Genomic DNA, 24843 nt, shown 5'->3' on the forward strand with positions numbered 1-24843 from the left:
GCTTCATTCAATTCATATTAGGTCCAATATATCCATATATTCCATATTTACATTTATCAAAGCTTTTTGAATAGGTATGAATATGATTGCATATTCTTTATCGAATGTGTAGTTTCTAGTATGTATGGCATAAGAAATAATGTATTAAAACTGTACGGATAGAAGTATTCCTTTAAAAAAAACAGAATATGGTAACAGAATAACAGAATTGGAAGAGGCCTTGGAGGTCTTCTAGTCCAACCACCTGCTCAGGCAGGAAACCCTACACTATTCCAGATAAATGGTTGTCCAACATCTTCTTTAAAACTTCCAATGTTGGATAATTCACAACTTCTGGAGGCAAGTTGTTCCACTGATTAATTGCTCTGTCAGGAAATTTCTCCTTAGTTCTAGGTTGTTTCTCTCCTTGGTTAGTTTCCACCCATTGCTTCTTGTTCTACCCTCAGGTGCTTTGGAGAATAGCTTGACTCCCTCTTCTTTGTGGCAGCCCCTGAGATATTGGAAGACTGCTATCCTGTGTCCCCTGGTCCTTCTTTTCATTAAACTAGACATACCCAGTTCCTGCAACCGTTCTTCATATGTTTTAGCCTCCAGTCCCCTAATCATCTTTGTTTCTCTTCTCTGCACTCTTTCTAGATTTTCAACATCTTTTTTACGTTGTAGCCACCGAAACTGGATGCAGCATTCCAGGTGTGGCGTTACCAAGGCATTATAAAGTGGTATTAATACTTCACGTGATCTTGATTCTATCTTTCTGTTGATGCAACCTAGAACTGTGTTGGCTTTTTTGGCAGCAGCTGCACATGGCTGGCTCACATTTAAGTGATTGTTCACTAGGACACCAAGATCCCTCTCACCGTTACTACTACTGAGCCGAGTACTATCTATACTATCTATATATTATAGCTTTGCATTTGGTTTTTCTGGCCTAAATGTACAGCCTTACTTTTTTCACCAAGACATTCTATTCTGTCAAAAGATGTGCCTTGAATGAACAGTTAGTGGCCAGAAGTCAATTGACAGACAGAATGAATATCTCAAAGCTGATTTTAGTACAAGGGTCCCCAACCCCTGTTTGCTGGGCTGCAGCATGCCAGAAACCAGGCTGCACAAACAAGCTAAGCCCCATCAGTGGGATGCAGGCAGCATGCAAAACCATGCAAAAGACCCCTTCGGCCCATAGAAAAACCACGGAACTGATTCCTGGTTCCCAAAACGTTGGGGGCAACACTGTTTTAGTATGTCTTGCCTGTAGCTTCCTTTGTCCAATTGTAAATTGCAGGTGAATAGGATAGTACAAAACATAATAAACAAAGTCAACAAAACTTTCCATTCTTGTAACAAAAACTGCTGTTAGTGTTGTTTCACTTGAGAGACTCGTAACAGTCTACAATCACCAAATTAATGTTGCAATAATGATGCAAGTCAAGCCAGGAGAACAGCTCAACTTAACAGCTGGCATTATGGTAAAACTTCTGTTTTTTTTTTAAAAAATTAAAGATGGATCTAGGACAGATCTGAACAGTCATAGGAAGTTGCAGAGAACTTGGGACCTGTTAAACCTTTTCCAACAATATTCCAACAATATATAATATTCAATATATGCTTTTTGCAGGTTCCACGAGAGTTAACAGAGATCAACTTTCAGAGACAAACATCTATTAAGTTTGGTTCAGCAGACTGATTGCTTATGTGTTAATGCAGAATGCTGTCATCTGTAAACACCTAATATAAACTTTGATATACACCGTACGCAACTTTGGATGCACCTAAAGTGGCCAAAACTGTGATTCTAATTTCCTAACAAACAGTCTTACCGAGCTCAATGGAATTTTGGATCAGAGAAACAAATTAGCTAACTGTGGATCAAGCCGAGACCATAATGTCACATTAACTTCTTTAACAGAAAAAAAAATGTATTCATTTTAGCATAATGATTGGCCCACTAAAAATCCACCCAAAAGACTTTCTCATCCTTGCAGGAAGTAAAAATTAAACGCAAGTCACCCCAAGACTAAAACAGCAAGACTCCTGTCAAAAATTCTTCAAAAGGCAAACGAAATTATTTGGAAAAAAGTAAAGGTAAATATACCAAAATGAACTTTTAATGCTTGATGCATTAACAAGGGCACTGCTGCCAAAATACAACAGAGCAAAAAAAGATGGAACAGCTAAGAACATGCTTGATTCTCCCCCATGAAATGTTCTCTTTGCTGGGGAGAATTTCATTGAGTATAGTTTAGAGGTAACTTTTTTGTTGTTGTTGTTGTTGTTGTTGTTGTTTTAGCTCCAGCTATGTGGCACTTAAGACAATCATCTGTGCACAGAAAGCTTTTAACAGTCATGCGAGGAGAAGACACAGTCATCATTTTAGAACAAGGTAAAATTTCTCACCGAGGGCAGTGGGGGGGGGGGAAGGAGGGGAAAGTGTCAATGAGGCACCGCACTGGAACAGAACATCTAATAAACTCCACACTGTACAGTTTCAGAAACAAATACTTGAAGAGCTATCATTTAAAAAAAAAGCAGAGTATTAATTTCGTGAGCCCGGGTTAGGGGGTCTCGATAATGCAATTTAAATCAGCTGACTGAACAAGAGGTCCAGAGTTATAAATTCTGGAAGCATTATGGGAAGAGTGGGGAACGTTACAGGAAATAAAAGGCGAGATGTCGACATGCTGCGGAAATACAGTTGTTCTCACTTTCTTATTTTAAAGATGCAGTGTTCTCTCTTTTTTTTTTTTTTTCCCCAGAGCCCACCACATACATTCAAAAGAAAGGTACCGAGTATTTAGGTGGAGTTTACCGTGTTCACAAAAATTTCTCTGCTAATCCCCCTGGGTGCATTCCCAGAAAAAGAAAGCCATCAACTGTAAGATTTTGTATGAAGTCATTTTTTTGCTGGGTTGAAAATGACCAAAATTCTAAGATCGGAGGGAATTATGTCCTGTTCAAATCAACCAGATTGGCTTCTGGGTAAGCAGATGCGTCTTGCAAGTGTGGCGTTGGAAATCCCAGGTGTACCATTCAACGTTAAAATTGCACAAGTACCTACGACCTCTTAAAGTCGGGAGGGGGGGAGAAGGGGAAGAGTGGGGGGTTCTGCATCGTTTGCTGTGAAGTGACCTGCCTTAATTTATGCCCAGAGAAAGAGGGGGGAGTGAAAAGTATAAATACAGTGTATGCCTGGATCTGTCCTCTCGTACTGTGCGTGTCAATAAACATGGCAAGCTTAAAGAAGTGCAAAAGGTGTGGCGAATGCCCCTGACTTAAAGTGCCCTCAAATGTTCCGTCATGATTATTATTATTTTTTTCACTCTCAAATGCCGTTACAAAAATCTACAAAACGAAAATGATTCAAGGTACAAAATAGTTTCTGCCCTCCTCAAGGTCAGAAGCCAACACTGCATCTTTCAAACCAGAAAGGAGGGACATGGTCTACTCTAAACCAACCGGCCGTCATCGAAGGGTGGTGTGTTTATAGAGAAAGACAGTACCTGCAAAAAGATCGGTGGGGGGGGGGGTGTTTACACGCAGGAGTATTGGTAACATTTCTTCAGGCGTAAAAGAGAGGATCGGTTGAAGACATAGAAAGCCAGGACGACCATAGAAATGGTCCTCCTGAATGGCTTGAAATGTTTAGTGGATAAACTGAAGGAGGCCACGTCATATGATCATAGAGAAAGATCCAGGAAGAGAACGTCTACGAAGAGTGAGCCCAGCCCTTTAATTCCTTTATCCTACGAGAAGAAAAAAAAAAAAAAAAGATAAAGAGGGAACGTTTTATTGGAAAATGGAGGATACACGTCGGATGGAGTGCAGAGAGATCACACCGTACAGGTAGTCCTCGACTTAAAACCGCCCAACCATGGAGCCCAACATTTCTGTTGCTAAGGGAGATGGTTGTCAAGAAAATTTTGCTCCACTGTATGACCTTTCTTGCCACCGTTGTTAAGTGAATCCCTGCCGTTGTTAATTCGGTAACACGACTGTTGAGTGAATCTGGCTTCCCCGTTGACTTTGCTTGTCAGGACGCAAAACGGGATCACGTGATTCCCCGGGACGCTGAAACCGTCATAAATACGAGCCAGTTGCCAAGCATCTGGATTTTGATTGGCAGGGGGGGGGAGATACTGCACTGGTCAAAAGTCACTTTTTGTAGTGCAGTTGTTAACTTCAGACAGGCACTAAACAAATGGTTTTAAGTCGACGAATATCCGTACAGTGTATTTGAGACTAAAAAATAACACAGGATTATCTTCAGAAACTGACTAGAATATACCGCTAGCAATAGCACTTAGACTTATATACCACTTCACAGTGCTTTCCAATCTTCTCTGAGCGGTTTACAGAGTCAACATATTGCCCCCAACAATCTGGGTCCTCATTTTACCGATCTCGGAAGGATGGAAGGATGAGTCAACCTTGAGCCGGTCAGGATCGAACTGCTGAATTGCTGGTAGTTAGCAGAATTAGACTGCAATACTGCAGTCTAACCACTGTGCCACCGTGGCTCCTGAACTTCATATATTTATTAAATTTGTATGCTGCCCACCTCACTGTTGAGGAACTCTGGCTGGTTTACAACAACTTATATATAGGTAAAGGTAAAGGTTCCCCTCGCACATACGTGCTAGTCATTCCCGACTCTAGGGGGACGGTGCTCATCTCCGTTTCAAAGCCGAAGAGCCAGCGCTGTCCGAAGACGTCTCCGTGGTCATGTGGCCGGCATGACTCAATGCCAAAGGCGGACAGAATGCTGTTATCTTCCCACCAAAGGTGGTCCCTATTTTTCTACTTGCATTTTTTACCTGCTTTCAAACTGCTAGGTTGGCATAAACTGGGAGAAGTCACGGGAGCTCACCCTGTTGTGCGGCACTAGGGATTCGAACCGCTGAACTGCCAACCTTTCGATCGACAAGCTCTGAAGGCAGACCCACAAAGTATTTTTTTTAATTGAAAGCAAAATTTTTGATATTTTAGATTTTGCTATACAAAGATGAATACAGAATATTAAAGGTGCTTTTTTTCTAGGTGTATGAAATGAACTGAATATTGGACGAAACGACAAATCATCCTTGCTTTAGACTACATTCTCACTATCTAAGGGGGGGGGGGGAATCAATAGGCATTTTAGGAAAAGCAACTGAAGCCATTACAAACTTTTGGGCTGTTTTTCTGAATTCTTTCAAATATTTTACGTGAATTTTGGATAGCCATTTGGGGCTACTCCAGAGCAAATTCCTGAGTAAATTTTTCAAAAGCTTTTTGGGAAAGGCTTAACGATTGGCAAATCTTTTAACTGTGATGATATAAAATAATTTAATATTTATCAAATGATTACAATAAATGCAAAAGAAGTTGCCCGCTTCACGTAGTTCGATTAAAACATTTAATGTACCCTTATGCCATTTAGGATCTGTATCCTGGCTGGAATCTGGCAGTTTCCTCAAAAATTAGTTCTTTCAGTTTTTCCTTCGGCAAGTCATCCAGCTCCATATCAAATTTGAAAGGCGCTTCAGCGACAGGCTTTTAAAAAATAAAGAACAGGCCATTAGAAACATGAATGATATTGAGTCACAAAAGAAATACGTAAATCGGAAAGTTTTTGACTTTTTAAGTGTTCTAAAACTGCTCAGAAGACTTTATGGTCAAAATTAAAATATGAATCTTAGAAAAGAATGCATACTAAAATTACCTGCATTAGGAGTTACTCTATAAATATGCAGTTACAGAAGTTTTACTTGGATACATTTATTATGGTATGGTTTGGAGAGCTGGTGAGTTAAGATTTTTCACACATTTATTGATATATGCCAGTGTTGGAGAAGCAGTAAGTGCCCAAATGGGAGCATGTGCGTGGGGGAACGCCAGAAACCGAAGACCGGCCACCTGGTCTTCCTATTTCTGGCGCAGATGCACACACAAAGACCAGTTGGGCAGTGCACACATGCACACTAGAAACCAGAAGCTCAGCTTTCTGGGAATGCGCATGCGCACCAGGGAGCTGCTTTTCCTGTTTCCGGCGCTCCTGCATGCTTGAAAACCAGCTGGCCGGCGCGCCGGAACATGGAAAAGCAACGGGCGACGGCTGGTGTGCCCAGAGAGATAACATGCCATAGGTTCACCATCACTGATATATGCTGAGAAAAATACAGATAGTGTTCTGTCCCCTCCCTTCCTTCCCAAAACAATACAGCAGCCGAGGGGGTCTGCCAGCAATTTATTTACACTTGGCTGGGTTCCTTCTGGCAACAAAAGTTTTGGCAACTCCTTCACGTGCCAGCCAAGTCCTTATCACTTAGCAGCGTGCCGACAGATCGTTGCCAGAGCAACCAGGAGTCTGCAGGATGATCTAAAGTTCTCACAAGTAATCCCAGCCTTCAGTCGAAAGCAGTCCAAGAGCCAGTAGTCCGTAACTTTGTCCGACACAAGGGCCTACGGAGCACCCTCCCTGCTTTTATCCCCTGTGGGGTGTGGCTCCATGACTCAGCACTCCCTGGGCCTGCCCCACCCCTTACTCTGCTGCGCACGTTTCTCTCAGTGTCGCTGTTTCACATCTAGCCAAGATTGATCCTCAGCAGCTGGTTCTTGGGGCGTTGCCAGGGAGGAGGAAGGGTCGGGGGAAAGAGGCCTTGTCAGCTCCTCCTCCTCCTCCTACCCTGCAGCTGGAATCTGAGATGGTGCCAGGGAGGAGGAAGATCCAGGGGGGGAAGGAGGCCTTGCCAGCTCCTCCTCCTCACTCTCTGAGTCATCCGGCTCCAGGAGGCCCGGCCTGGGGGCCAGAGCCACAACAGATAGTCTTCGACTTACAACAGTCCATTTAATGACCGTTCAAAGCTACAACGGCATTGAAAAATGTGACTTATGACCATTTTTCATAGTTACTATTGTGGCATCCCCATGGTCATGTGATCGAATTCAGATGCTTGGGAACTTAACAACCAGGTTACTATCTTATCAACTGCAGTGATTCATTTAACAACTGTGGCAAGAAAGGTCGTAACAGCGGGCAAAACACACTTAACAAATGTCTCACTTAGCAACATACATTTTGGGCTCAATTGTGGTAGTAAGTTGAGGACTATCTATATATAAAACAAGATTTGAGCTATAAATATGTATTATCCTCTCTGGCTGCCAAACCTATTCAAAGCATTGAGTTAAAGTGTTTTACACTGTCAAACCGCCTCCATACCTCATCACTGGGGTCGTAATACTGTTCTAGGTAGGGGTGAGCCAAAGCTTCTTCCACTTCAATTCTCTTGTGAGGGTTGAAAGTCAACATTTTATCCAACAGATCAAGAGCTAGAAAGACAATTTTAGAATTAGTTTGGCTTGCATTCTACTCATCCCAATGTCCATCCTTGTACAGAACATGCTGAGGGATGTTTAAATTTTTTCCCCTCGGGGATGCAAAACTATTTCACTAGAACAACGACAAATGGTGGATGCTAGTCCGAGCAGGACTTTCTCTACAATAAAAGCATTTATTGAGAAGAAACTAGGAAATGCTTGTATGTTTTTCAGCATATTTATTTGGAAGATCATAAATATGGAGGGCTAATTCTTTTGATATGAGCATTAATGAAGAAAGAGAAAGAATTAGAATTAGAATTAGAATTTATTTGATTTCTATACCGCCCTTCTCCCAAAGGACTCAGGGCGGTTACAGCCAACATAAAAAACAATTTTATAAACAGAATTAAAAACATTTTAAGAATTTAATTCAATTTGGCTAACCCCATTTAAAACTAGTAATAGAAAAATGATTAAAAAAACCAATTAAAAACCATAATGCATTAGGCCAGCCCTGCGCGGTAAAACAGAAAGGTCTTGAGTTCACGTCGGAAGGTCCAGAGGTCGGGGAGCAATCGTAACCCCAGAGGAAGCTCATTCCATAGGGCAGGTGCTCCCACAGAGAAGGCTCTCCCCCTGGGGGTCGCCAGTCGCCAGAAAGAGTAGGGACTGTTACAAATCTCATCTCTTGTAACTTTTCCTATATCTTATGCCATGGTTTTCCTGAATGTCAGAATCTTATCCTTTTAACTTACCTTTTGGATCAGCATTTGGAAATAATCTGTTCCAGGGAACTTTATTTTTATATGGTAGAGAAAGCAAGTAATTTCTCGCTTTCGCATTGATTATACAGTTCAAGTCTTCTTGGGAAGGAGAACCAAGAATTCCTGCAACATGAAGGGGAAAAAAAAGAAAGAGAAATTACCGTATTTTTCGGAGTACAAGACGCACTGGCGTATAAGATACACCTTGGTTTTTGGGAAGGAAAATAAGAAAAAAGCTGGCAGGGGATCAGCCTCCGGAATACCCCCAATCAGCTGTTCCCAGAGGTGAATTTTAGCAACAGGTTCCTTTTTTTTAGCTTCTGAAACCCCTGTTTGAGAAGCTGGGCGGGGCTACATTCGGAGTATAAGACGCACCCAGATTTTCACCCTCTTTTTTGGGGGAAAAAGGTGCGTCTTATACTCCGAAAAATAGGGTACTGCAAAAATAAAGTAGATCTGTCTGGCGAATATGGGCAACTTAAATTTGCTATCATTTGCTCAAGTTCCTAGTTCCAACAAGTAAACAAAGAAAAAGGAAGAAACACCAATTAGACATGTTAAAGAGTTTTTTGCCTGTATTATTTAGATGTAAAAAGTAAAAAAAATACCAAGAATGTGGTTGAGCTGATCAAGGTAGTGTTTTCCTGGGAAGATGGGTCTGTTTGATAGCATCTCCGCCAGAATACAGCCTACAGACCAAATATCAATAGATTTGGTATATCCCTACAGACAAAATGGGGAAAAAACATTTGCTATTATGTTGCGTATTTTACAGTTCTGGAGTTCTCAAATAGGATCATTTTCTACCACATGTCACTACTTCTACCACTTGGAGACTATTTTAGACTTTATACTTAGGATTTCTTAAAGCATTACAAAAATGCACTATAAAAAATATTTGTTCATACAACTCCATAAACCGCTATACCTAAAGTTCAATTCCTTGGAATCCAGAGGACACGTTTCAACACATATTATATTATATATTATATATTATATATTATATATTATATATTATATATTATATATTAAATAATAACTTTAAATAGATAATATGTTACCCAGCTTTGAGCCTACAAACGCACACAAACATGCACAAAAAAACCCCAGACAATATTCTAGGAAAAAAAGTACTGTTTATAAAACAGGAAGCACCATTTTACAATCTGCAAAGTTAAAACTATTTTACATAAACTAGGCCTGTGATGGTGAACCTGTGGCACGCAGAGCCCTCTCTGCGGGCACGTGTGCCATCACCAGCTGCTCTTTTGGTTTCTGGCATGCTAGCTGGCTAATCTTCGCAGGTGCCAGAAAATGTTCCAAAAAACAGGCCGTTTTCTGGCCAAAAACAGCCCGAAAAACGGCCTGAAAACAGTTCAAAAAATGGTCTGAAATGGCCCAAAAAATGCCCCCAAAACAGGCATGTGTCCGCTGGCCAGCTGGTCTTCGGGTTTCTGGAGCTCCGGCGCACACACACGCACACACATGCATGCATGTTCTGGTTTGGACACTCATTGCTGAAAAGGTTCGCTCTCACTGAACTAGGCTCACTCAGTTAAACAGAACTAATAATGGATTTCCATGAGGAACCTGATTTCTACGATTGACTGATTTGGATCAAACAACTCTGCAATAAGACTAAACACAAAAACATTTCAACTCTCACCTTAGAGTTCAACATGATTTCTGGAGCTCTGTACCAACGCGTAGCTACGTATTCTGTTAGGAAACCAGTGTGGTCATGATCTGGATCTGCCACACGAGCCAAACCAAAGTCACATATCTGTTATGGGAGGGAAGAAAAGATGGTTGTTGTTTTTAGAAAGAGCACAGGGGGCTTTTCTTTCGAGTAAGCAAAATTCATTTTTTTAAAAAAGGTAAATTTTAGGGGGATATATTCCACAAGGGAAGAAGGCTTCAGAGATGGCAGTGTTACAATATTTGAACGGCTGCACAAAGAAGAGAGGATGGTGGTGGTCAACCTGTTTTCCAAAGCCCCAGAATGCAAGACAGGAATCAATGGATGGAAACTAACCAAGGGGAGAAGCAACCTAGAACTCAGGAGAAATTTCCCAACAATGAGAAGAATTAGCCAGTGGAACAACTTGCCTCCAGAAGTTGTGGGTGCTCCAACACTGGAGGCTTTTTAAGAAGAGACTGGACAGCCATTTGTCTGAAATGGTATAAGGCCATGATGGCGAACCTATGGCACATGTGCCACAGGTGGCACGCAGACCCCCTCTCTGCGGCACGCCAGCCATCGCCCCAGCCCAGCTCCACCCTTTATGTGTGCGCTCCTCCTGCCAACCACTGGTTTTCGGGTCTCTGCCACGCGTGTGTGGGGAGCAGGGCGCATGCAGGGGACACACGTGCATGTGTGAAGGGCGCTTGTATGGGGGTACTCGCATTGCATTTTGGGGGTTCAAAATGGAAGCCAAAATGGCGCAGGGCACCATGCAAGAGCCCCCACCCCACCCCCCGTGCCCGATTTTGGGCCTGGAAAAACTCCTGCACCAACCTGGAAGCCAAAATGGGGCGTAAGGGGGCAGGGCGCATACGTGTGCATGCACGGGGAACACATACACAGAAGATGCACACGCATGCACGGGGGAGCTCCCATTGCATTTGGGAGATTCGCGCACACTTTGGGCACTCAGCACCAAAAAAGGTTAACCATCACTGGTATCTGCTGCTTGAGCAAGGGGGCTGGACTAGAAGACCTCCAAGGTCCCTCTTCCAACTCTGCTATTTTGTATTTTCTGTAATCCCTTGAGCTGTCTCCAAAAAGCTAAATACAGACCTTGAGATCACAAGTAGTGTTTAGCAGCAAGTTGGACGGTTTGAGGTCCCTGTGCAATACGTTGGCTGAATGGATGTATTTCAATCCTCTCAAAATTTGGTAAAGGAAGTAACAAATGTGATCATTGCTGAGATGTTGAGTCTTTAAGAGTTTGTAAAGATCTGTTTCCATGAGATCTTGCACAATGTAGCTGAAAATTGAATTAAGGCAACAAAACCAACACATGTTTTATATCAGGTAATGCAATTTGGCCGAGCTTCCGAGATGTTTAAAATCGTACTTCTGTATTGCATAATATACCATTACAATACGGCAACAATGACAATATTCCTGTGTGGTTCATGAATACAGAGATATACAGGGAGTCCTCCACTTATGACCACAACTGCGCCCAAAATTTATGTTGCGAAGTGAGTTTTGCCCCCTTTTACAACTTTTCTTGTCACATTTGTTAAGTGAGTCACTGCAGCTGTTAAGTTAGTAACAGATTGTTAGATTGTTAAGTGAATCTGGCTTCCCCATGGACTTTGCTTGCCGGAAGGTCGGAAAAGGGGATCGCGCAACCCCGGGACACTGCGACCGTTATAAATGTCGAATTAAGTTGTCAAACAGCCAAGTCTAAATTATGTGACCGTGGGGATGCTGCAACGGTCATCAGTGTGAAAAATGATCATAAGTCACTTTTTTCAGTGCTGTTGTAACTTCAAACGATCAGTAAGCGGACGGTTGTGAAGCAAGCACAACCAATGCATATAATAATAACCAGAATAAGCCTCGGGTGGCTCAACGGACTAAGTCTGTCTGTTATTAACACAGCTGCTTGCAATTACTGCAGGTTCAAGCCCCACCAGGCCCAAGGTTGACTCAGCCTTCCATCCTTTATAAGGTAGGTAAAATGAGGACCCAGATTGTTGGGGGCAATAAAAGTTGACTTTGTATATAATATACAAATGGATGAAGACTATTGCTTAACACAGTGTAAGCTGCTCTGAGTCTTCAGAGAAGGGCGGGATATAAATTCAAATAATAAATAAATAAATAAAAATAAATCATTTTACTTTAACGCAAAGAGGAAAAGAGGACGACAATGAGAACAGAAGGAGGAAGGGTTTTTAAAGGATACACGTCTTTCATTTGATCAATAGTTGGAGCCCTAATGATGTCGTTGATCCCAATAATATTTTCATGCTTGAAACGCAACAGGATTTTGATCTCTCTCAGGGTTCTCTGACAGTAAGTCTGGTGTTCGAAAGGACTGATTTTCTTGATCGCCACCCGAACTCTGTTCAAATTATCATAGGCTGAACTGGGGGGAAAAAAACAGGTGATAAAATAAACTCAACGATCGGCAAAACAAGAGACTTTTTAAATAATGTAGCAGAATCGCCACTTTGTCTTCCAACCAACTTTTTGTTAAGTTTCAACATTAAAAAGCTTCCTTTGATGCTGATGACCACAAAAATTGCCGAGCACCCCTGTTTCTCCTCTAAAGCTTTGCCCATATTGTGTTCCTTCTCTATATGTTCATATGGCTTTCTTCTCAGCAATATGATGGATAGAAATTGTTGGTCCCAAAAGAAATGTTGCTTAAAATAAGGAGTAGGTTGCAAAGTTGTCCACCCATTTCTTTTCACACGATCTTGCCTAATTTCAGAGACAGTGAGGATTGTATGATCGTGTTAAAGGGGTGGGGGTTGTGATCTAAGAAGACAAGAGGCAGCTTGAGGTCCTCCAAATCACGAGACCCGGATACCCATTCACCATTTTTAGGGCACAGAGAGCTGTTAGGAGGAAGAAGATTCTAATTAATTCAGACGCTATTATCTCCAGCACATGTAACATGAATCAAACACACAGTAATATTCACTTTAATGCCTGTTGCAAAACTTAGATAATTTAGACAATGTTGCCCATCTCTGTAAATATACTGCTATTACGGGATACAATGGTAAAGATATATTTTTTTTAAAGTGTTACAATTTAGCAAAGGATAATAATAAACGAGTGAGACTTTTCCTGTGGATCTGGATACATTAATCCACCCACCCTCCTTTGCCTTCCTTGTCCTGTTGACAATGGCTCATTTTCTGCTCTGGTGGGTTTTTCAACACTGGCGAGCACTAATATGTAAGCTTATCTGAATCTTGAAAAGTTTAAGGAATGTGTTCTTAGAAAAGGAGCAAGATTATTGCTTTGTCGACCCACTTCTTGCTGTTGCTTGGCGACCACACTTAATTTAGTTTAAATTTCACTCCAGATTTCAAGCCTAATAATAGATGATTACCAATTCGGTTTTCAACGGAAAGATGACTCCTATAGTCTAACTAACAGAACCATTCCAATAATGCAGAAGACAAAAAGGAATTGAAGCAGAATTTGGCTGAGATTCTCGGTCTCTTGTTCTTCTTCCCAGCAAGGTCATTCAGCAGGAGCTATTCAAACAGACTAAATGAACTATTTCTAGATAACCACTATACCAACTGTAAATCAGATTGCCTTTTCACCTATTACAGATATAAGTCTGGAGCCAGGCACTTTCTTTACAAGGATCTTTGTGAGTTTGCAGGCAACATTCCTGATTAAAGAGGTTAAAAATGCTTTAAGTAAACAAAACATCTGCCAAAACAACAACAACAACAAAACTTGCAGCCAATTTAACCCTGGAGGAATTCAGGAAGGATTAAACCCAGCCTGGTTTTATCCTCCACTTTTACTCTTTAGAGATAAAGAACATTTCCCCATGAAGTTAACCCAAATTAAAAGGAAGATTTTCAGAAAACTGTCTAATAACAGATATATAAGTGATACAATAATCTGGAAGAGAAAACTAATGGAATAAGAAGGTAAAGGTAAAGGTTCCACTTGCACATACGTGCTAGTCGTTCCTGACTCTAGGGGGCGGTGCTCATCTCCGTTTCAAAGCTGAAGAGCCAGCGCTGTCTGAAGACGTCTCCGTGGTCATGTGGCCGGCATGACTCAATGCCAAAGGCACACGGAACGCTGTTACCTTCCCACCAAAGGTGGTCCCTATTTTTCTCCTTCCATTTTTTTTTACGTGCTTTCGAACTGCTAGGTTGGCAGAAGCTGGGACAAGTAACAGGAGCTCACCCCATTACATGGTACTAGGGATAAGAAATAAGAAATCCATTATCAAAAGCTAAAGAAAGTTATTAGGAAACAAGAACTTTAGATGTCTATGTGTGTGCAAATCAGGTGGCTCACACACTGACATAAAATAAAAGGCTTGACACCTAAGAATAAATAATTTTTATGTTCCTGACGAACGGGAAGAGGGTAATAATAATTAAACTTGCATGCTGCCCAACTCTTGTTGACTTTGGGTGGGTCATAACAACCAAGCAAAGAAATTAATGTTTCATAACCTTCCTCAATCAGATGCTCTCTCCAACCCAGCGTATTACAGGGATCTGATTCCCAGAATTCCTTGGAAAGGCGGCCAAAGGTATTACCTAGTCCTAGATCAAAGATCAGAGTACAATCTGTTTGACTGGTTAGGAAATAAATTCCTTCTCTTCGTCGCCGAGCAACAAATCACTGGTTTGCCAGTGCACTGGTTTGCCAAGACCAGGAGAGATTCTGCTTTTAAAGGTTCGGGATCACAACCTTCTCAGGATCTCAGGTAAATGGTCATTCTTGCTTCACAATTTATGATTTGCCTATGAACCTGAAAACATCAAGGTCTTCATAGGATATCCCAAAGATTTCAACAGCCCTGCGTGAGGGTTGGTCAATGCACCTGTGGAGTGCCCAATTTCAGGAAGACTGCACAAGGAATTGGAAGAATTCCACTGGAATGTTTTAATCCTTCATCACAGTAAGAACGGATCCCATATGGCAAATTTTAAGGCTATGATGGCTATCTGAGAGAGATGGGGTTTCGCTGTCTTCCAGGCTACTGAAAAGTTAAAAAGAACGCATTTATATTCTTTCATCTAACTAGGAAGCAGGGTAGCCTGTGAGAAGCACTCGTCATTAACTTTATTCTTAGAGAGAGAAAAGAACAAAACAAAAACAAACTCGGAGCATAAACTGAGAGCAGAGGTGGAGCAAGTGTAGGTTTTGGCAGAAAGAAGACAAAGAAATGACTATTATTAGAGCAAGCGGGGACCAGACGGTGTCTGGAATGTAAGAGGAAAAAGGGACACAATCTACGACGGGCAGCTTCAGTCACATTTCTTTCAAAGAAATTCAGAAGCTCGGGAATCTCAGCTTTTGCAAATAGAAGGGATGAGCAGTACAGGTAGTCCTCTACTTACAATCCCAACGCTTCTGTTGTCAAGCGAGACATTTGTTAAGGGATCTTTGCCCCACTTTACAACTTCTCTTGCCACAGTTGTTAAAGGAATCGCTGTAGTTAAGTTAGTAACCCAGTTGTTATGTGAATCTGGCTTCCCCCTTGACTTTGCTGGTGGGGCCGGGATAGCTCAGGCAATAGAGAAGCCTGTTATTAGAACACAGCAGCCTGCAATTACTGCAGGTTCGAGCCCGGCCCAAGGTTGACTCAGCCTTCCATCCTTTATAAGGTAGGTAAAATGAGGACCCAGATTGTTGGGGGGGCAATAAGTTGACTTTGTAAATATACAAATAGAATGAGACTATTGCCTTATACATTGTAAGCCGCCCTGAGTCTTCAGAGAAGGGCGGGGTATAAATGTAAATAAAAAAGAAGAAGAAGATTGCCAAAGGGGATCACATGACCTTGGGACACAGCAACGGTCATAAGTACGAAGCAGTTGCCAAGCATCTGCATTTTGATCACATGATCGTGGGGATGCTACCAAGGTTGTAACTGCGAAAATAGGTCATAAGTCACTTTTTTTAACACCGTTGTAGCTTTGAACGGTCACTAAATGACCGTTAGTCGAGGACTACCTGTAATCGTGATTTCCTGAATCCAGAGCCAAGGAAAGGGATGAGTTAAAGACAGAAGTCTTGATACTACTGTATTATTTCAGTGGCCACGCTCAAAAGCATTAATGTTTGAAGATCTGACCGATTGTTCTCAAGACTGCAGACTTCCTCTTCACTCTTCCTGCAGGTAGGAATCCGCAGACGCACTCATCATTCTTTAAAAAAGCCAGAATTATACCTGCCACTTCCTTCTTTAAATGAAGAAGGTAGCAGCCAACTTCAAATTCTAGCGTCACACTATGTCTTGTTGGTCGAGGGAATAAGGTGAGATCTGTGTTCAGATGCAACATTAAGCTTTTTCAATCCTAAAATATTCAGCGTTACCCACTTGAAGAGAAATAAAATAAAATAAAACCCCAAGATGAGCTTGAAAACAATCAGATAGAGAAAGAACGCTGGCATGCTCGTTGGTGAATGTTAGGCCAGGATTCTGAAGAATTATGGCTTGGTATTTTGCAAGAGAATCCAGAGAAGGCAGTTTCCTATGTTCCTAAGTTACAAGCCCCGAAGCGTAGGCAGAAGTGACAGGAGAAATAACATATTAAAGATGACTGCAGAATAAGTACACTGCACCTCGAAAAAACAAGACATCGAAGGAAGGAACGAAATGGTGACCAGGCTACAAAAAAAAAAAAAGGACTACAAGAAGACAGAATTTTGTAGAAGGGATTCTAGGAAAGACATTAGGGTTGAATATCAGAATATGATTTGCCGAAGTATATTTTAAAAATATCTGTCCCAGAGAAAACTGGAAGAAGATGGTTCAAAAATGTGAACACGAATGCTGAATCACCAAGGCACAAGAATGGAAAGAAAGAAAGTCAGAGAGAGAGAGAGAGAGAGAGAGAAAGCCACAAGAGGTCTAGAATGAAAGTTGAAACTGGCAATGTGCCAGTAACTACGCAGAAGAAAAAATATAGATTAAAGTTTCAGCAATGGGAAAAGATAACCACCCAAGGCTGAGCCTGGCAGACTTTGCCAGGGAACTCTGCTATCAGTCAGGTAAGATTGTAAAGGCTGCCCAAAGTGAAAGGTAAAATCATCAAAGGCTGCCTTTCTTCCTATTAAGCCACGATTCACTTAACCATGCTTATTATTATTAAACCACAAGCGATTGGGTTTGCACAACATGCTAAGAAGAAGAAAAAAACATTTTGGCTTTACAATGTTAGATGAATCTAGACACGGTAACAGAACGAAACTGTGTGTTGAAGAAAGAAATTAAAGAAAACCAGAGAATAAATTTAGTATTCAAACCAGCAGTGTTTTCCAGCTTTAGTGAAATCTTTTCAGTCTGCCTGACTAGCATGTTCGTTTGACATTGAAATGGACATACAAATCTGGATAGGGATCTGGGTAAGAGAAATCTTTGGTCACTGTTTTTAGCATACACCGGCAACCTCACTGGTGCGAGGTCTCAGATGTGGGTCTAGCAAAGATGCTGAACATGTTCAACATTCAGAACACATTTTCATGGAACGGAAGCATTAATAACTTGACTCTGAATCAGGATGTTCACATGCTTATAATCTGCTGAAAAGTATATAAACCACGGCAGTCTTAAATTCTCACTAATCTGCATACACAGAACTTTTCTTAAATTCCTGTCTTAGCATCAGACAGGATGCTAAGTCGCAGCTGACTGCCACATACCTATACTTCAGGTTTTACACTAAATCTCAAAACAGTTTTCACAGAAATAAAGTACAATACCTATAATACAAAGAATTAGTATCACACCTATAATACAAATAATTGTTTGTATAATAGAATCACAATTCTTTCAGTTAACTGTTATTAATGCTGAATTTTCCTCAATATTTCTGTTACCTGACTGAAATTTTAATAAGACAAACCTATCCATGGGTTGGTTAGTCAAATAGTCAAACAGCTGTTAAGTATAAAGATGCTAGAATTTTAAAAATGAATTACCGTCTAGCTCATTATGCTGGATCGGAAAAAGGCAATTCCCCAGTGGAAGATCGGAGCACTTATGCCAGCTTGCATTGATTTAAAAAAAAAAAGTTAAGAGCTGAGCTGACTTTTTCAAGAGGAAAACAATTAACTAAAAAGATCTTAATGTAAAGTAGGCTCTGCATAGGCTATGAACAGAACACTTTCCTGCCTATCCCTCTGAACTGATATTGGACCATATGACGGCAGGCATTTGATTGACGGGCGTTAAATTCTGACTTCAGACTGGCTAGTCCACACAACACAGGAGACCCCCCAACAGAGGTACAGAGCCTTGTTGAATGTCAGTTGAAAAGGAGCAGCACCAGCTGCGTTAAGCACAAAGCCTTCACAACACAAACCTGTAATATATCACTTGCCCCCTTGCTGGCTCTGGTAACTAGAAAAGGCTCTGTTCCCTGCTCTCGCAGCTTCCTGTACCCAAATTTTAAAAATTATGGAAGACCCAACAAGCTATCCATCAAAAACCCCTACAAAAATAATTTGCCATTTTTCGTATTTGGCCTAGTCTCCCACTGTAATTCAAATGATATACAATAAGTTTTCATCCAAATACAACTGAAGATATTATCTGATTTCATCAAGCGCAGCCATGGCAAACAGTGATTAAGAAAGAGACAAAAGATGATACTCCATGAGCAACAAACAGTAAAATAGACTTAAGAATAGCTGTGCGCTGGGTCTTTGCTCCCACACACCCCCTTAGCTTAGTATACAGTGTGGGATCAGATGTTCTTCGGGTATCTTCCTGGACACCCCAGAAAACTCACATATGAAATGTATTAAATAATACCTGGCATACATTTACTCTACATATATAACACAGGCACATTCTGTACTCAGTTTCACCCTTGCTATGAACAGTATGGTTAATAATTAATATCTGGCATTAAATGTCATATTTAGGTTGTATAGACGGCAACAGCATAAAGTGGTTTGCTGAAACTATAGCAGGCAAAGAAACTTGGGCATGTGGGTGTTTTATTAAGTAATCCGGTAAAGGAGATAATAACTTAGATCTTTATAGCTGTTATAATACACACAACAGGTATTAAATTTTATTCATGGCAGCAAAATTTCATTAAATTTTAGGAAAATGCGCATAGGATCAAAATGAGAATTTGAAATATATGCTTCCCAAGGCAAGACTCATTATTTTAGGTTACGATTGCCTAAAAACAATGCATCCCCGAGGAATTTGGCACAATTAAAATATAAGCCATAAAATGTTTTCCGGGTACATAAACGGCATCATGAAATGTCAGATATCGATTCCTTTGGAAAATAATGAGAACTCGGGAGAGAAAACAGAAAAAATGACTGCTTTAAATAAATAAATCACTGATATACGTACATCAATTTTGATTGCTTTACATTATATTATGAGGCATCCTCAATGCCTCATTGAGGGCGAATAGACAAAACAAATGTGTGTGGGGTTTTTTTAAAAAAAAGCTGCAATCTTAAGGATATTTTAACCAGGAGAACCTGGTTGGTTTCATTCCCAAATAAAAATGCCCAAAATTGCTCTGCAGTCTCCAAGCTCTTGACTTCATCCTTAATAGATTTTAAATGCAATCTAGGCACCCAACTGAATTTGCATTTGATGTATGTAGAGCATCTTGGCTAGCTAAGAACAGAACATTAGCCTGATGTGACAGTAAATGTGTTGACTTTTGAATAGGGAGACCCTGTTGCACACTCAGCCATGAAAATTGTTGGGGTGACTCGGGGCCAGGTGTTCTTTCTTTCTCAGCCCAGCCCACCTCACTGGGTGATTGCAAAGGAAGGAGCTAGGTCTAGGCTGCCTTTTGCTCCTGTGTGAGATGCAGAACAAAACAGAAACCCACAAAGAGGCGACAGGTTTGCAATTGAAAAAGGCTGCGGCAACCACAACTTGTGAGGTTGGGTCACGCCCCAAAGGCAGCTCGGATCCTTTGAAGATGGTGTGGGCTGCTGTTGCCCTTGTCCCTTAAAATATGACAGGAAAGTGCAGCAGCACATCTAGAAGACCCTGGTGGCCTTGAGACCCCATTCTCATCATCTACCACCACCATGGGAAGGCCCTTCAATTCCGTGGGCAGCAATCAGAGTTGTGCTCCAACCTGGCTAGAAGGCAGCAGTCAAGGCCCCGATCCTCTCTCCAAGGATGGACCATCATCCTCATCATCCGCTGCCAGTACTGGAAGGTCCTCTGCTCCCTGGGGCAATTGATGGGAGCTGAGGTCCAATCCATCTGGAAGACAGCACTCTTGGCCTCCAATCTCTCCTGAATTTGGATTCCCATCCCCATCATTCACTGACAGCATAGCAAGGACCTCTGATCCTTGGGGCAGTGATGGTTCTTGTGGTCCAACCTGTCTGCCAGGCAGCATGCACAGCCCCCAATCTAGAGCAAAGAGGCTGGGACAGCAATGGGAATTGTGATCCAATCTGTCTGGAAGGTGGAACACAGGGGTCTCCATCCTTCCCTTGTCTGGAACCCCATCCCCATCATCCATTAGTAGGACAGAAAGGCTCTCCGGTCCTTGGGTCCCACCTGTCTGGAAGGCAATGCACCATTCAGCCTCAATCTACAACCCCATCATCCACTGCTACGTAGCATGAGAAGGCTGGGAAAGTGATGGGAGTTGTGGTCCAATGTGTCTGGAAGGAGGAGTGCTCTCCAGTCCCTGTTTGGGAAGCAACACACCCAACCCCCACCCCCAGATTCCCATCACCCACTATCAGCTTGAGAAGGCTGGGAGTTCTGATCCAATGTGTCTAGAACATAAGGCTCCCCACCCTTCCTCTGCTGGACCACCATCCCCGTCATCCACCACCAGACAAAAGGTCTGGAAAGCAATGCACCCAGGCTCTTCCTAGATACCCATCATCCACTACCAGATGGGACAAGGCTGGGAGTTGGGGTCCAACCTGTCTGGACGGCTCCCCATCCCCCCCCATCTGGACCACCATCCCCATCATCCACCACTAAGACCAAAAGGTTTGGAAAGCAATGCACCCAGGTTCTTCCTAGATACCCATCATCCACTACCAGATGGTACAAGGCTGGGACAACGATGGGAGTTCGGCTCTCCATCCATCCCCCCACCACCGCCTGGACCACCATCCCCATCACCCACCACCAGGACAGAAAAGCACTGCAGCCCCTGGCTGCAAAGCAACGCACCCAGCCTCCACTTGGATTCCCATCATCCCCTACCAGATGAGGGAAGGCTGGGGCAACGATGGGAGTCGTGGTCCAACCTATCTGGACGGCTCCCCCTCTCCCGGACCACCCTCTCCATCATCCAGCCCCAGTTGAGAAAGGCTAGCGATGGGGAGTAGCGGTCTAAGCTGTCTGCAGTGCGCCCCGCCCCGCCTGCAGACGGACTCCCACCCCCATCATCCACCGCCCCCCCCATTCCTTACCAGACCATCCCGTAAGCCCCTTCCCCGATATAGGAGAGGTTGGTGTAGCGAGGACCCACGTCGAAGACCTGCCCGCGCACCATCTCCGGGACTCCGGCGGGACTCCCACAGCTGCCCGCGGCGGCCCCCGACACCGCCGCCATGTTGGTTATCCGTGAGGGGAGGCGAGGCTGAGGGGAAAGGGGCGCCGACCGGCCGGCGGGCGGGGAGGAAAGGAGGCGGGAAGCCCACCCTTCGCCTTCCGCGGCTCGCTCCGGCCAGACGAAGCGAAGGAGCAACGGCTGCCAAGGGAAAAAGCGACGCAGAGACGACCCCCCCCCCCAAAAAAAAAAACACGGCCGACGCGCAACCCCGCCAGCCGCCCTCTGAGAGAAACCTCTGAGGGAAAGCAGGGCGGGGCTGAAACCTGACGAACCGCGCACGCGCACTCGCCGGGGTGGGTGGGTGGGTGGGAGAGCGGGCCGGGTCTCGCTCTGCGATTGGTTCGCCTGAGGGGAGAGAGGCGTGGTGCGCGCGCGCGCGCGCGCGGGGAGGCGGGAAGGAGGGAGGGGCGTACGGATTGGATGGAGTGTTTGTGTGTGTGGGGTGGGGGGGGAGGCAAGCCTACCTCACCCGAGAGGACGGAGAGGGTGCCGCAGCCCGAGGGGCGTGGCCTGGGAAAAGCAGCGGAGGACGTGGAACGGGGGGGCGTGGCCACGGGGGCGGGGTTTTGCAGAAGGAAAAGGTGGGGGGGAGGAGGAAGAGAATCTGTAAATCACGTGGTTTCCCTTTGATTTCCCCCCCTCTCTCTCCCCCCACAGCCTCCAGTCCTTGCAATTGGTAATTAATTTGCGATTTTATTTCTTATTAAATAATAATTTAAAAAGAAATAAAATTGCAATTGCATTGGCCTCCCGTGAATGATTTTGCATTTCTGGAAATGTGGTCCTGCACTAGTGCTGCTTTGAGAAGGACAGTTCCAGATGTGCATTTTTGAAGTATCTTAACGTTACCCTAAGAGGGTGAGATTTCTGCAGAGATTTCTAAAAATTATTTAAAAAAGAAGAAGAAGAAGGCTAATCTCCAGCAAGCCCCTGCTCCGAGCAATGCATTAATAAATAAATCGATTATTTTTTATAACATTTATTAAATGTTTATGCTGCCTTGTTGCTGGCAATCCTTATGATTTATATTGATATATTGATCATCAATTGTGTTGTAAATGTTGTACCTTGATGAACGTATCTTTTCTTTTATGTAACACTGAGAGCATATGCACCAAGACAAATTCCTTGTGTGTCCAATCACACTTGGCCAATAAAATTCTATTCTATTCTATTCTTTCTTAGTTTTTTTTTAATTTGCATTTATATCCCGCCCTTCTCGGAAGACTCAGGGCGGCTTACACTATGTCAAGCAATAGTCTTCATCCATTTGTATATTATATACAAAGTCAACTTTTTCTTGCAGACGTTTTATTACTCAAATTAAGTAACATCATCCGTGCTAAAAGAGAGTGGAATTTGGGGGGGGGGAGAGGAGAAGGAGAAGAAGAGGAGGGGAAGAAGAAGGAGAAGAAGAGGAGGAGGAGGAGAAGGAGGAGGAGAAGAAGAGGAGAAAGGGAAAACAGAGGAGGAGAAGAAAGGGAAGAAGGAGGAGAAGAGGAGGACGGGAAGAAGGAGAAGAGGAGGAGGAAGAGAAGGAGGAGAAGAAGAGAAGGAAGGGGAAGAGGAGGAGGAGGTGGAGAAGAAGAAGAAGAAGAAGAAGAAGAAGAAGAAGAAGAAGAAGAAGAAGAAGAAGAAGAAGAAGAAGAAGAAGAAGAAGTAGTAGTAGTAGTAGTAGTAGTAGTAGTAGTCCTTGCTTCTCTCTAAGATAGTTTTCTTGCAGACCTTTCATTACCCAAACTAGGTAACATCATCAGTGTGAATTCAAAATCTATACACGAAGCAATTCCAAACCTTATCAGGAATCACTATTTCACAGGTTTCCTGTGAAAATCTCCTTCATTTATAAAATCTATAGTAAGGCAGTTTAGAGTAAAAAAAGCAACAACAACCCCACACATTTAATTTTTTGACTTGCTAATTTTGGGTTGTCCAGCACCCCATTTCCAGATATTTTGATGTCGGGTCTGTAGCTCCTTTTGCTTCTTCCAGATTCCCTGAAGAGGAGACCTGGACTGTTTCCCCCGACTCTCTCATTACACTGCCATCCAACGTGAGCTATACCATGCAGAATTTAAAACCGAGATGGATTTAAACACCCAAAATGTGCCAAAGCATCTGTTTCTTTTATGACAGCTTCCCGTGCCACATGGAAGAACACGGTGAAACTGTTTCTTCTCCATGTTCCCCCCCCCCTTTAAAAAAAAAATTAAAAAAAAATTGCTCAGGAACACCAGAGCAATCGCAGATGACAATGCGGCTTGCAGCAAAAATATTTTTCCATCTCCTCCTTTACATAATCGGTTTTTCACCAGGAGAGGGAAGAACAGATGGCCGATGACTTTGTATGTTATTAAAGCACGTGTAAACCCCGTTAGGTGTGATTGGAGTTTGACGCATGGGCCGTAATTAATGTGGGATGCAGTTAAAATGCTTCCACCCTTGGATTATATTCTGACCACACCGCAAGATTTGGGGTTTTTTTTTTTTAAAAAAAAGGAACTGCGAGATTTTTGCATCTTTTCTTGGCTTAAACCTGAATCCTAAAAACTAGCCCCGTTCAAAAAGATGCTCAGAGTAGGAATCAATTAAGTAAAGGTTCCCCTCGTGCATATGTGCTAGTTGTTCCCAACTTTAGGGGGCGGTGCTCATCTCCGTTTCAAAGCCGAAGTGCCAGCGCTGTCCGAAGACGTCTCCGTGGTCATGTGGCCGGCATGACTCAACGCCAAAGGTGCACGGAACGCTGTTCCCTTCCCACCAAAGGTGGTCCCTATTTTTCTACTTGCATTTTTTACCTGCTTTCGAACTGCTAGGTTGGCAGAAACTGGGACAAGAAATGGGAGTTCACCCCGTTACGCGGCACTAGGGATTTGAACCGCTGAACTGCCGACCTTTCGATCGATAAGCTCAGTGCCTTAATCACTGAGTCACCAGATAGATAGATAGATAGATAGATAGATAGATAGATAGATAGATAGATAGATAGATAGATAGATAGATAGATAGATAGATAGATATGAAAATGGATGGATGGACGGACGGACATAATTGCAGAAAAGAGATGGAGAGACAGATGTATATGAACAGACATAAATATATATGGAGAGAGAGGGAGGGATAGAGACAGACAGAAAGACTTTCTTCCTGTCTTTCTCGTCTCTTCCTCTCTTCTGTCCCTTCCTCTTCTCATCCTCTTTTCTCTTCCTGCCTCCTCCCCTCAACATCTCTTCCTGTCAGTTATCTTGTCTCTTCCTCTTCTCCTCTCTCCATCTCTCTCCTCTCGTCCCTTCTTCTCATCCTCTTTTTTCTTCCTGCCTCTTCCCCGCATCGCTCTTCCCGTCCATCTCTTCCTGTCAGTTCTCATCTCTTCCTCTCTTCTCTCTCTCCATCTCTCTTTCTCTCCTCTCTTCCTGTCTCATCCCTTCCCTCTTCTCATCCTCTTTTCTCTTCGTGCCTTCCCGACCTCTTCCCCTATCTCTTCTCCTCTCTCCATCTCTTTTCCTGTCTTTCTCATCTC

General features: G+C 42.9%; 1 protein-coding gene across 1 annotated transcript; it reads right to left on the reverse strand.

Moving 5' to 3' along the window:
- Nucleotides 1-790: 790 nt before the first annotated feature.
- MAPK1 (mitogen-activated protein kinase 1) lies at nucleotides 791-21556 on the reverse strand. Its single transcript, XM_058158356.1, has 9 exons — nucleotides 21184-21556; nucleotides 11987-12169; nucleotides 10864-11053; nucleotides 9730-9846; nucleotides 8672-8786; nucleotides 8055-8186; nucleotides 7199-7308; nucleotides 5402-5529; nucleotides 791-3740 (listed from the first exon to the last, which is right to left on the reverse strand). Exons 1-8 carry the CDS (start codon nucleotides 21324-21326, stop codon nucleotides 5413-5415), a joined length of 1107 nt encoding a protein of 368 aa, XP_058014339.1. The 5' UTR covers nucleotides 21327-21556; the 3' UTR covers nucleotides 791-3740; nucleotides 5402-5412.
- Between the last annotated feature and the right edge of the window lie 3287 nt (nucleotides 21557-24843).

The sequence above is a fragment of the Ahaetulla prasina genome, chromosome 15, assembly GCF_028640845.1.
Source record: "Ahaetulla prasina isolate Xishuangbanna chromosome 15, ASM2864084v1, whole genome shotgun sequence".
NCBI classification, from domain to species: Eukaryota; Metazoa; Chordata; class Lepidosauria; order Squamata; family Colubridae; genus Ahaetulla; species Ahaetulla prasina.

Coding starts and splice junctions, on each gene's coding strand:
- MAPK1 (XM_058158356.1), bottom strand. CDS start 21,326: ATGGCGGCGGTGTCGGGGGCCGCCGCGGGCAGCTGTGGGAGTCCCGCC. Junction 12,170..21,183: donor GGGGCTTACGGGATGGTCTG/GTAAGGAATGGG, acceptor TTTTCCCCCCAG/TTCAGCCTATGATAATTTGA. Junction 8,787..9,729: donor AAATCATGTTGAACTCTAAG/GTGAGAGTTGAA, acceptor TTTTGTCTGTAG/GGATATACCAAATCTATTGA.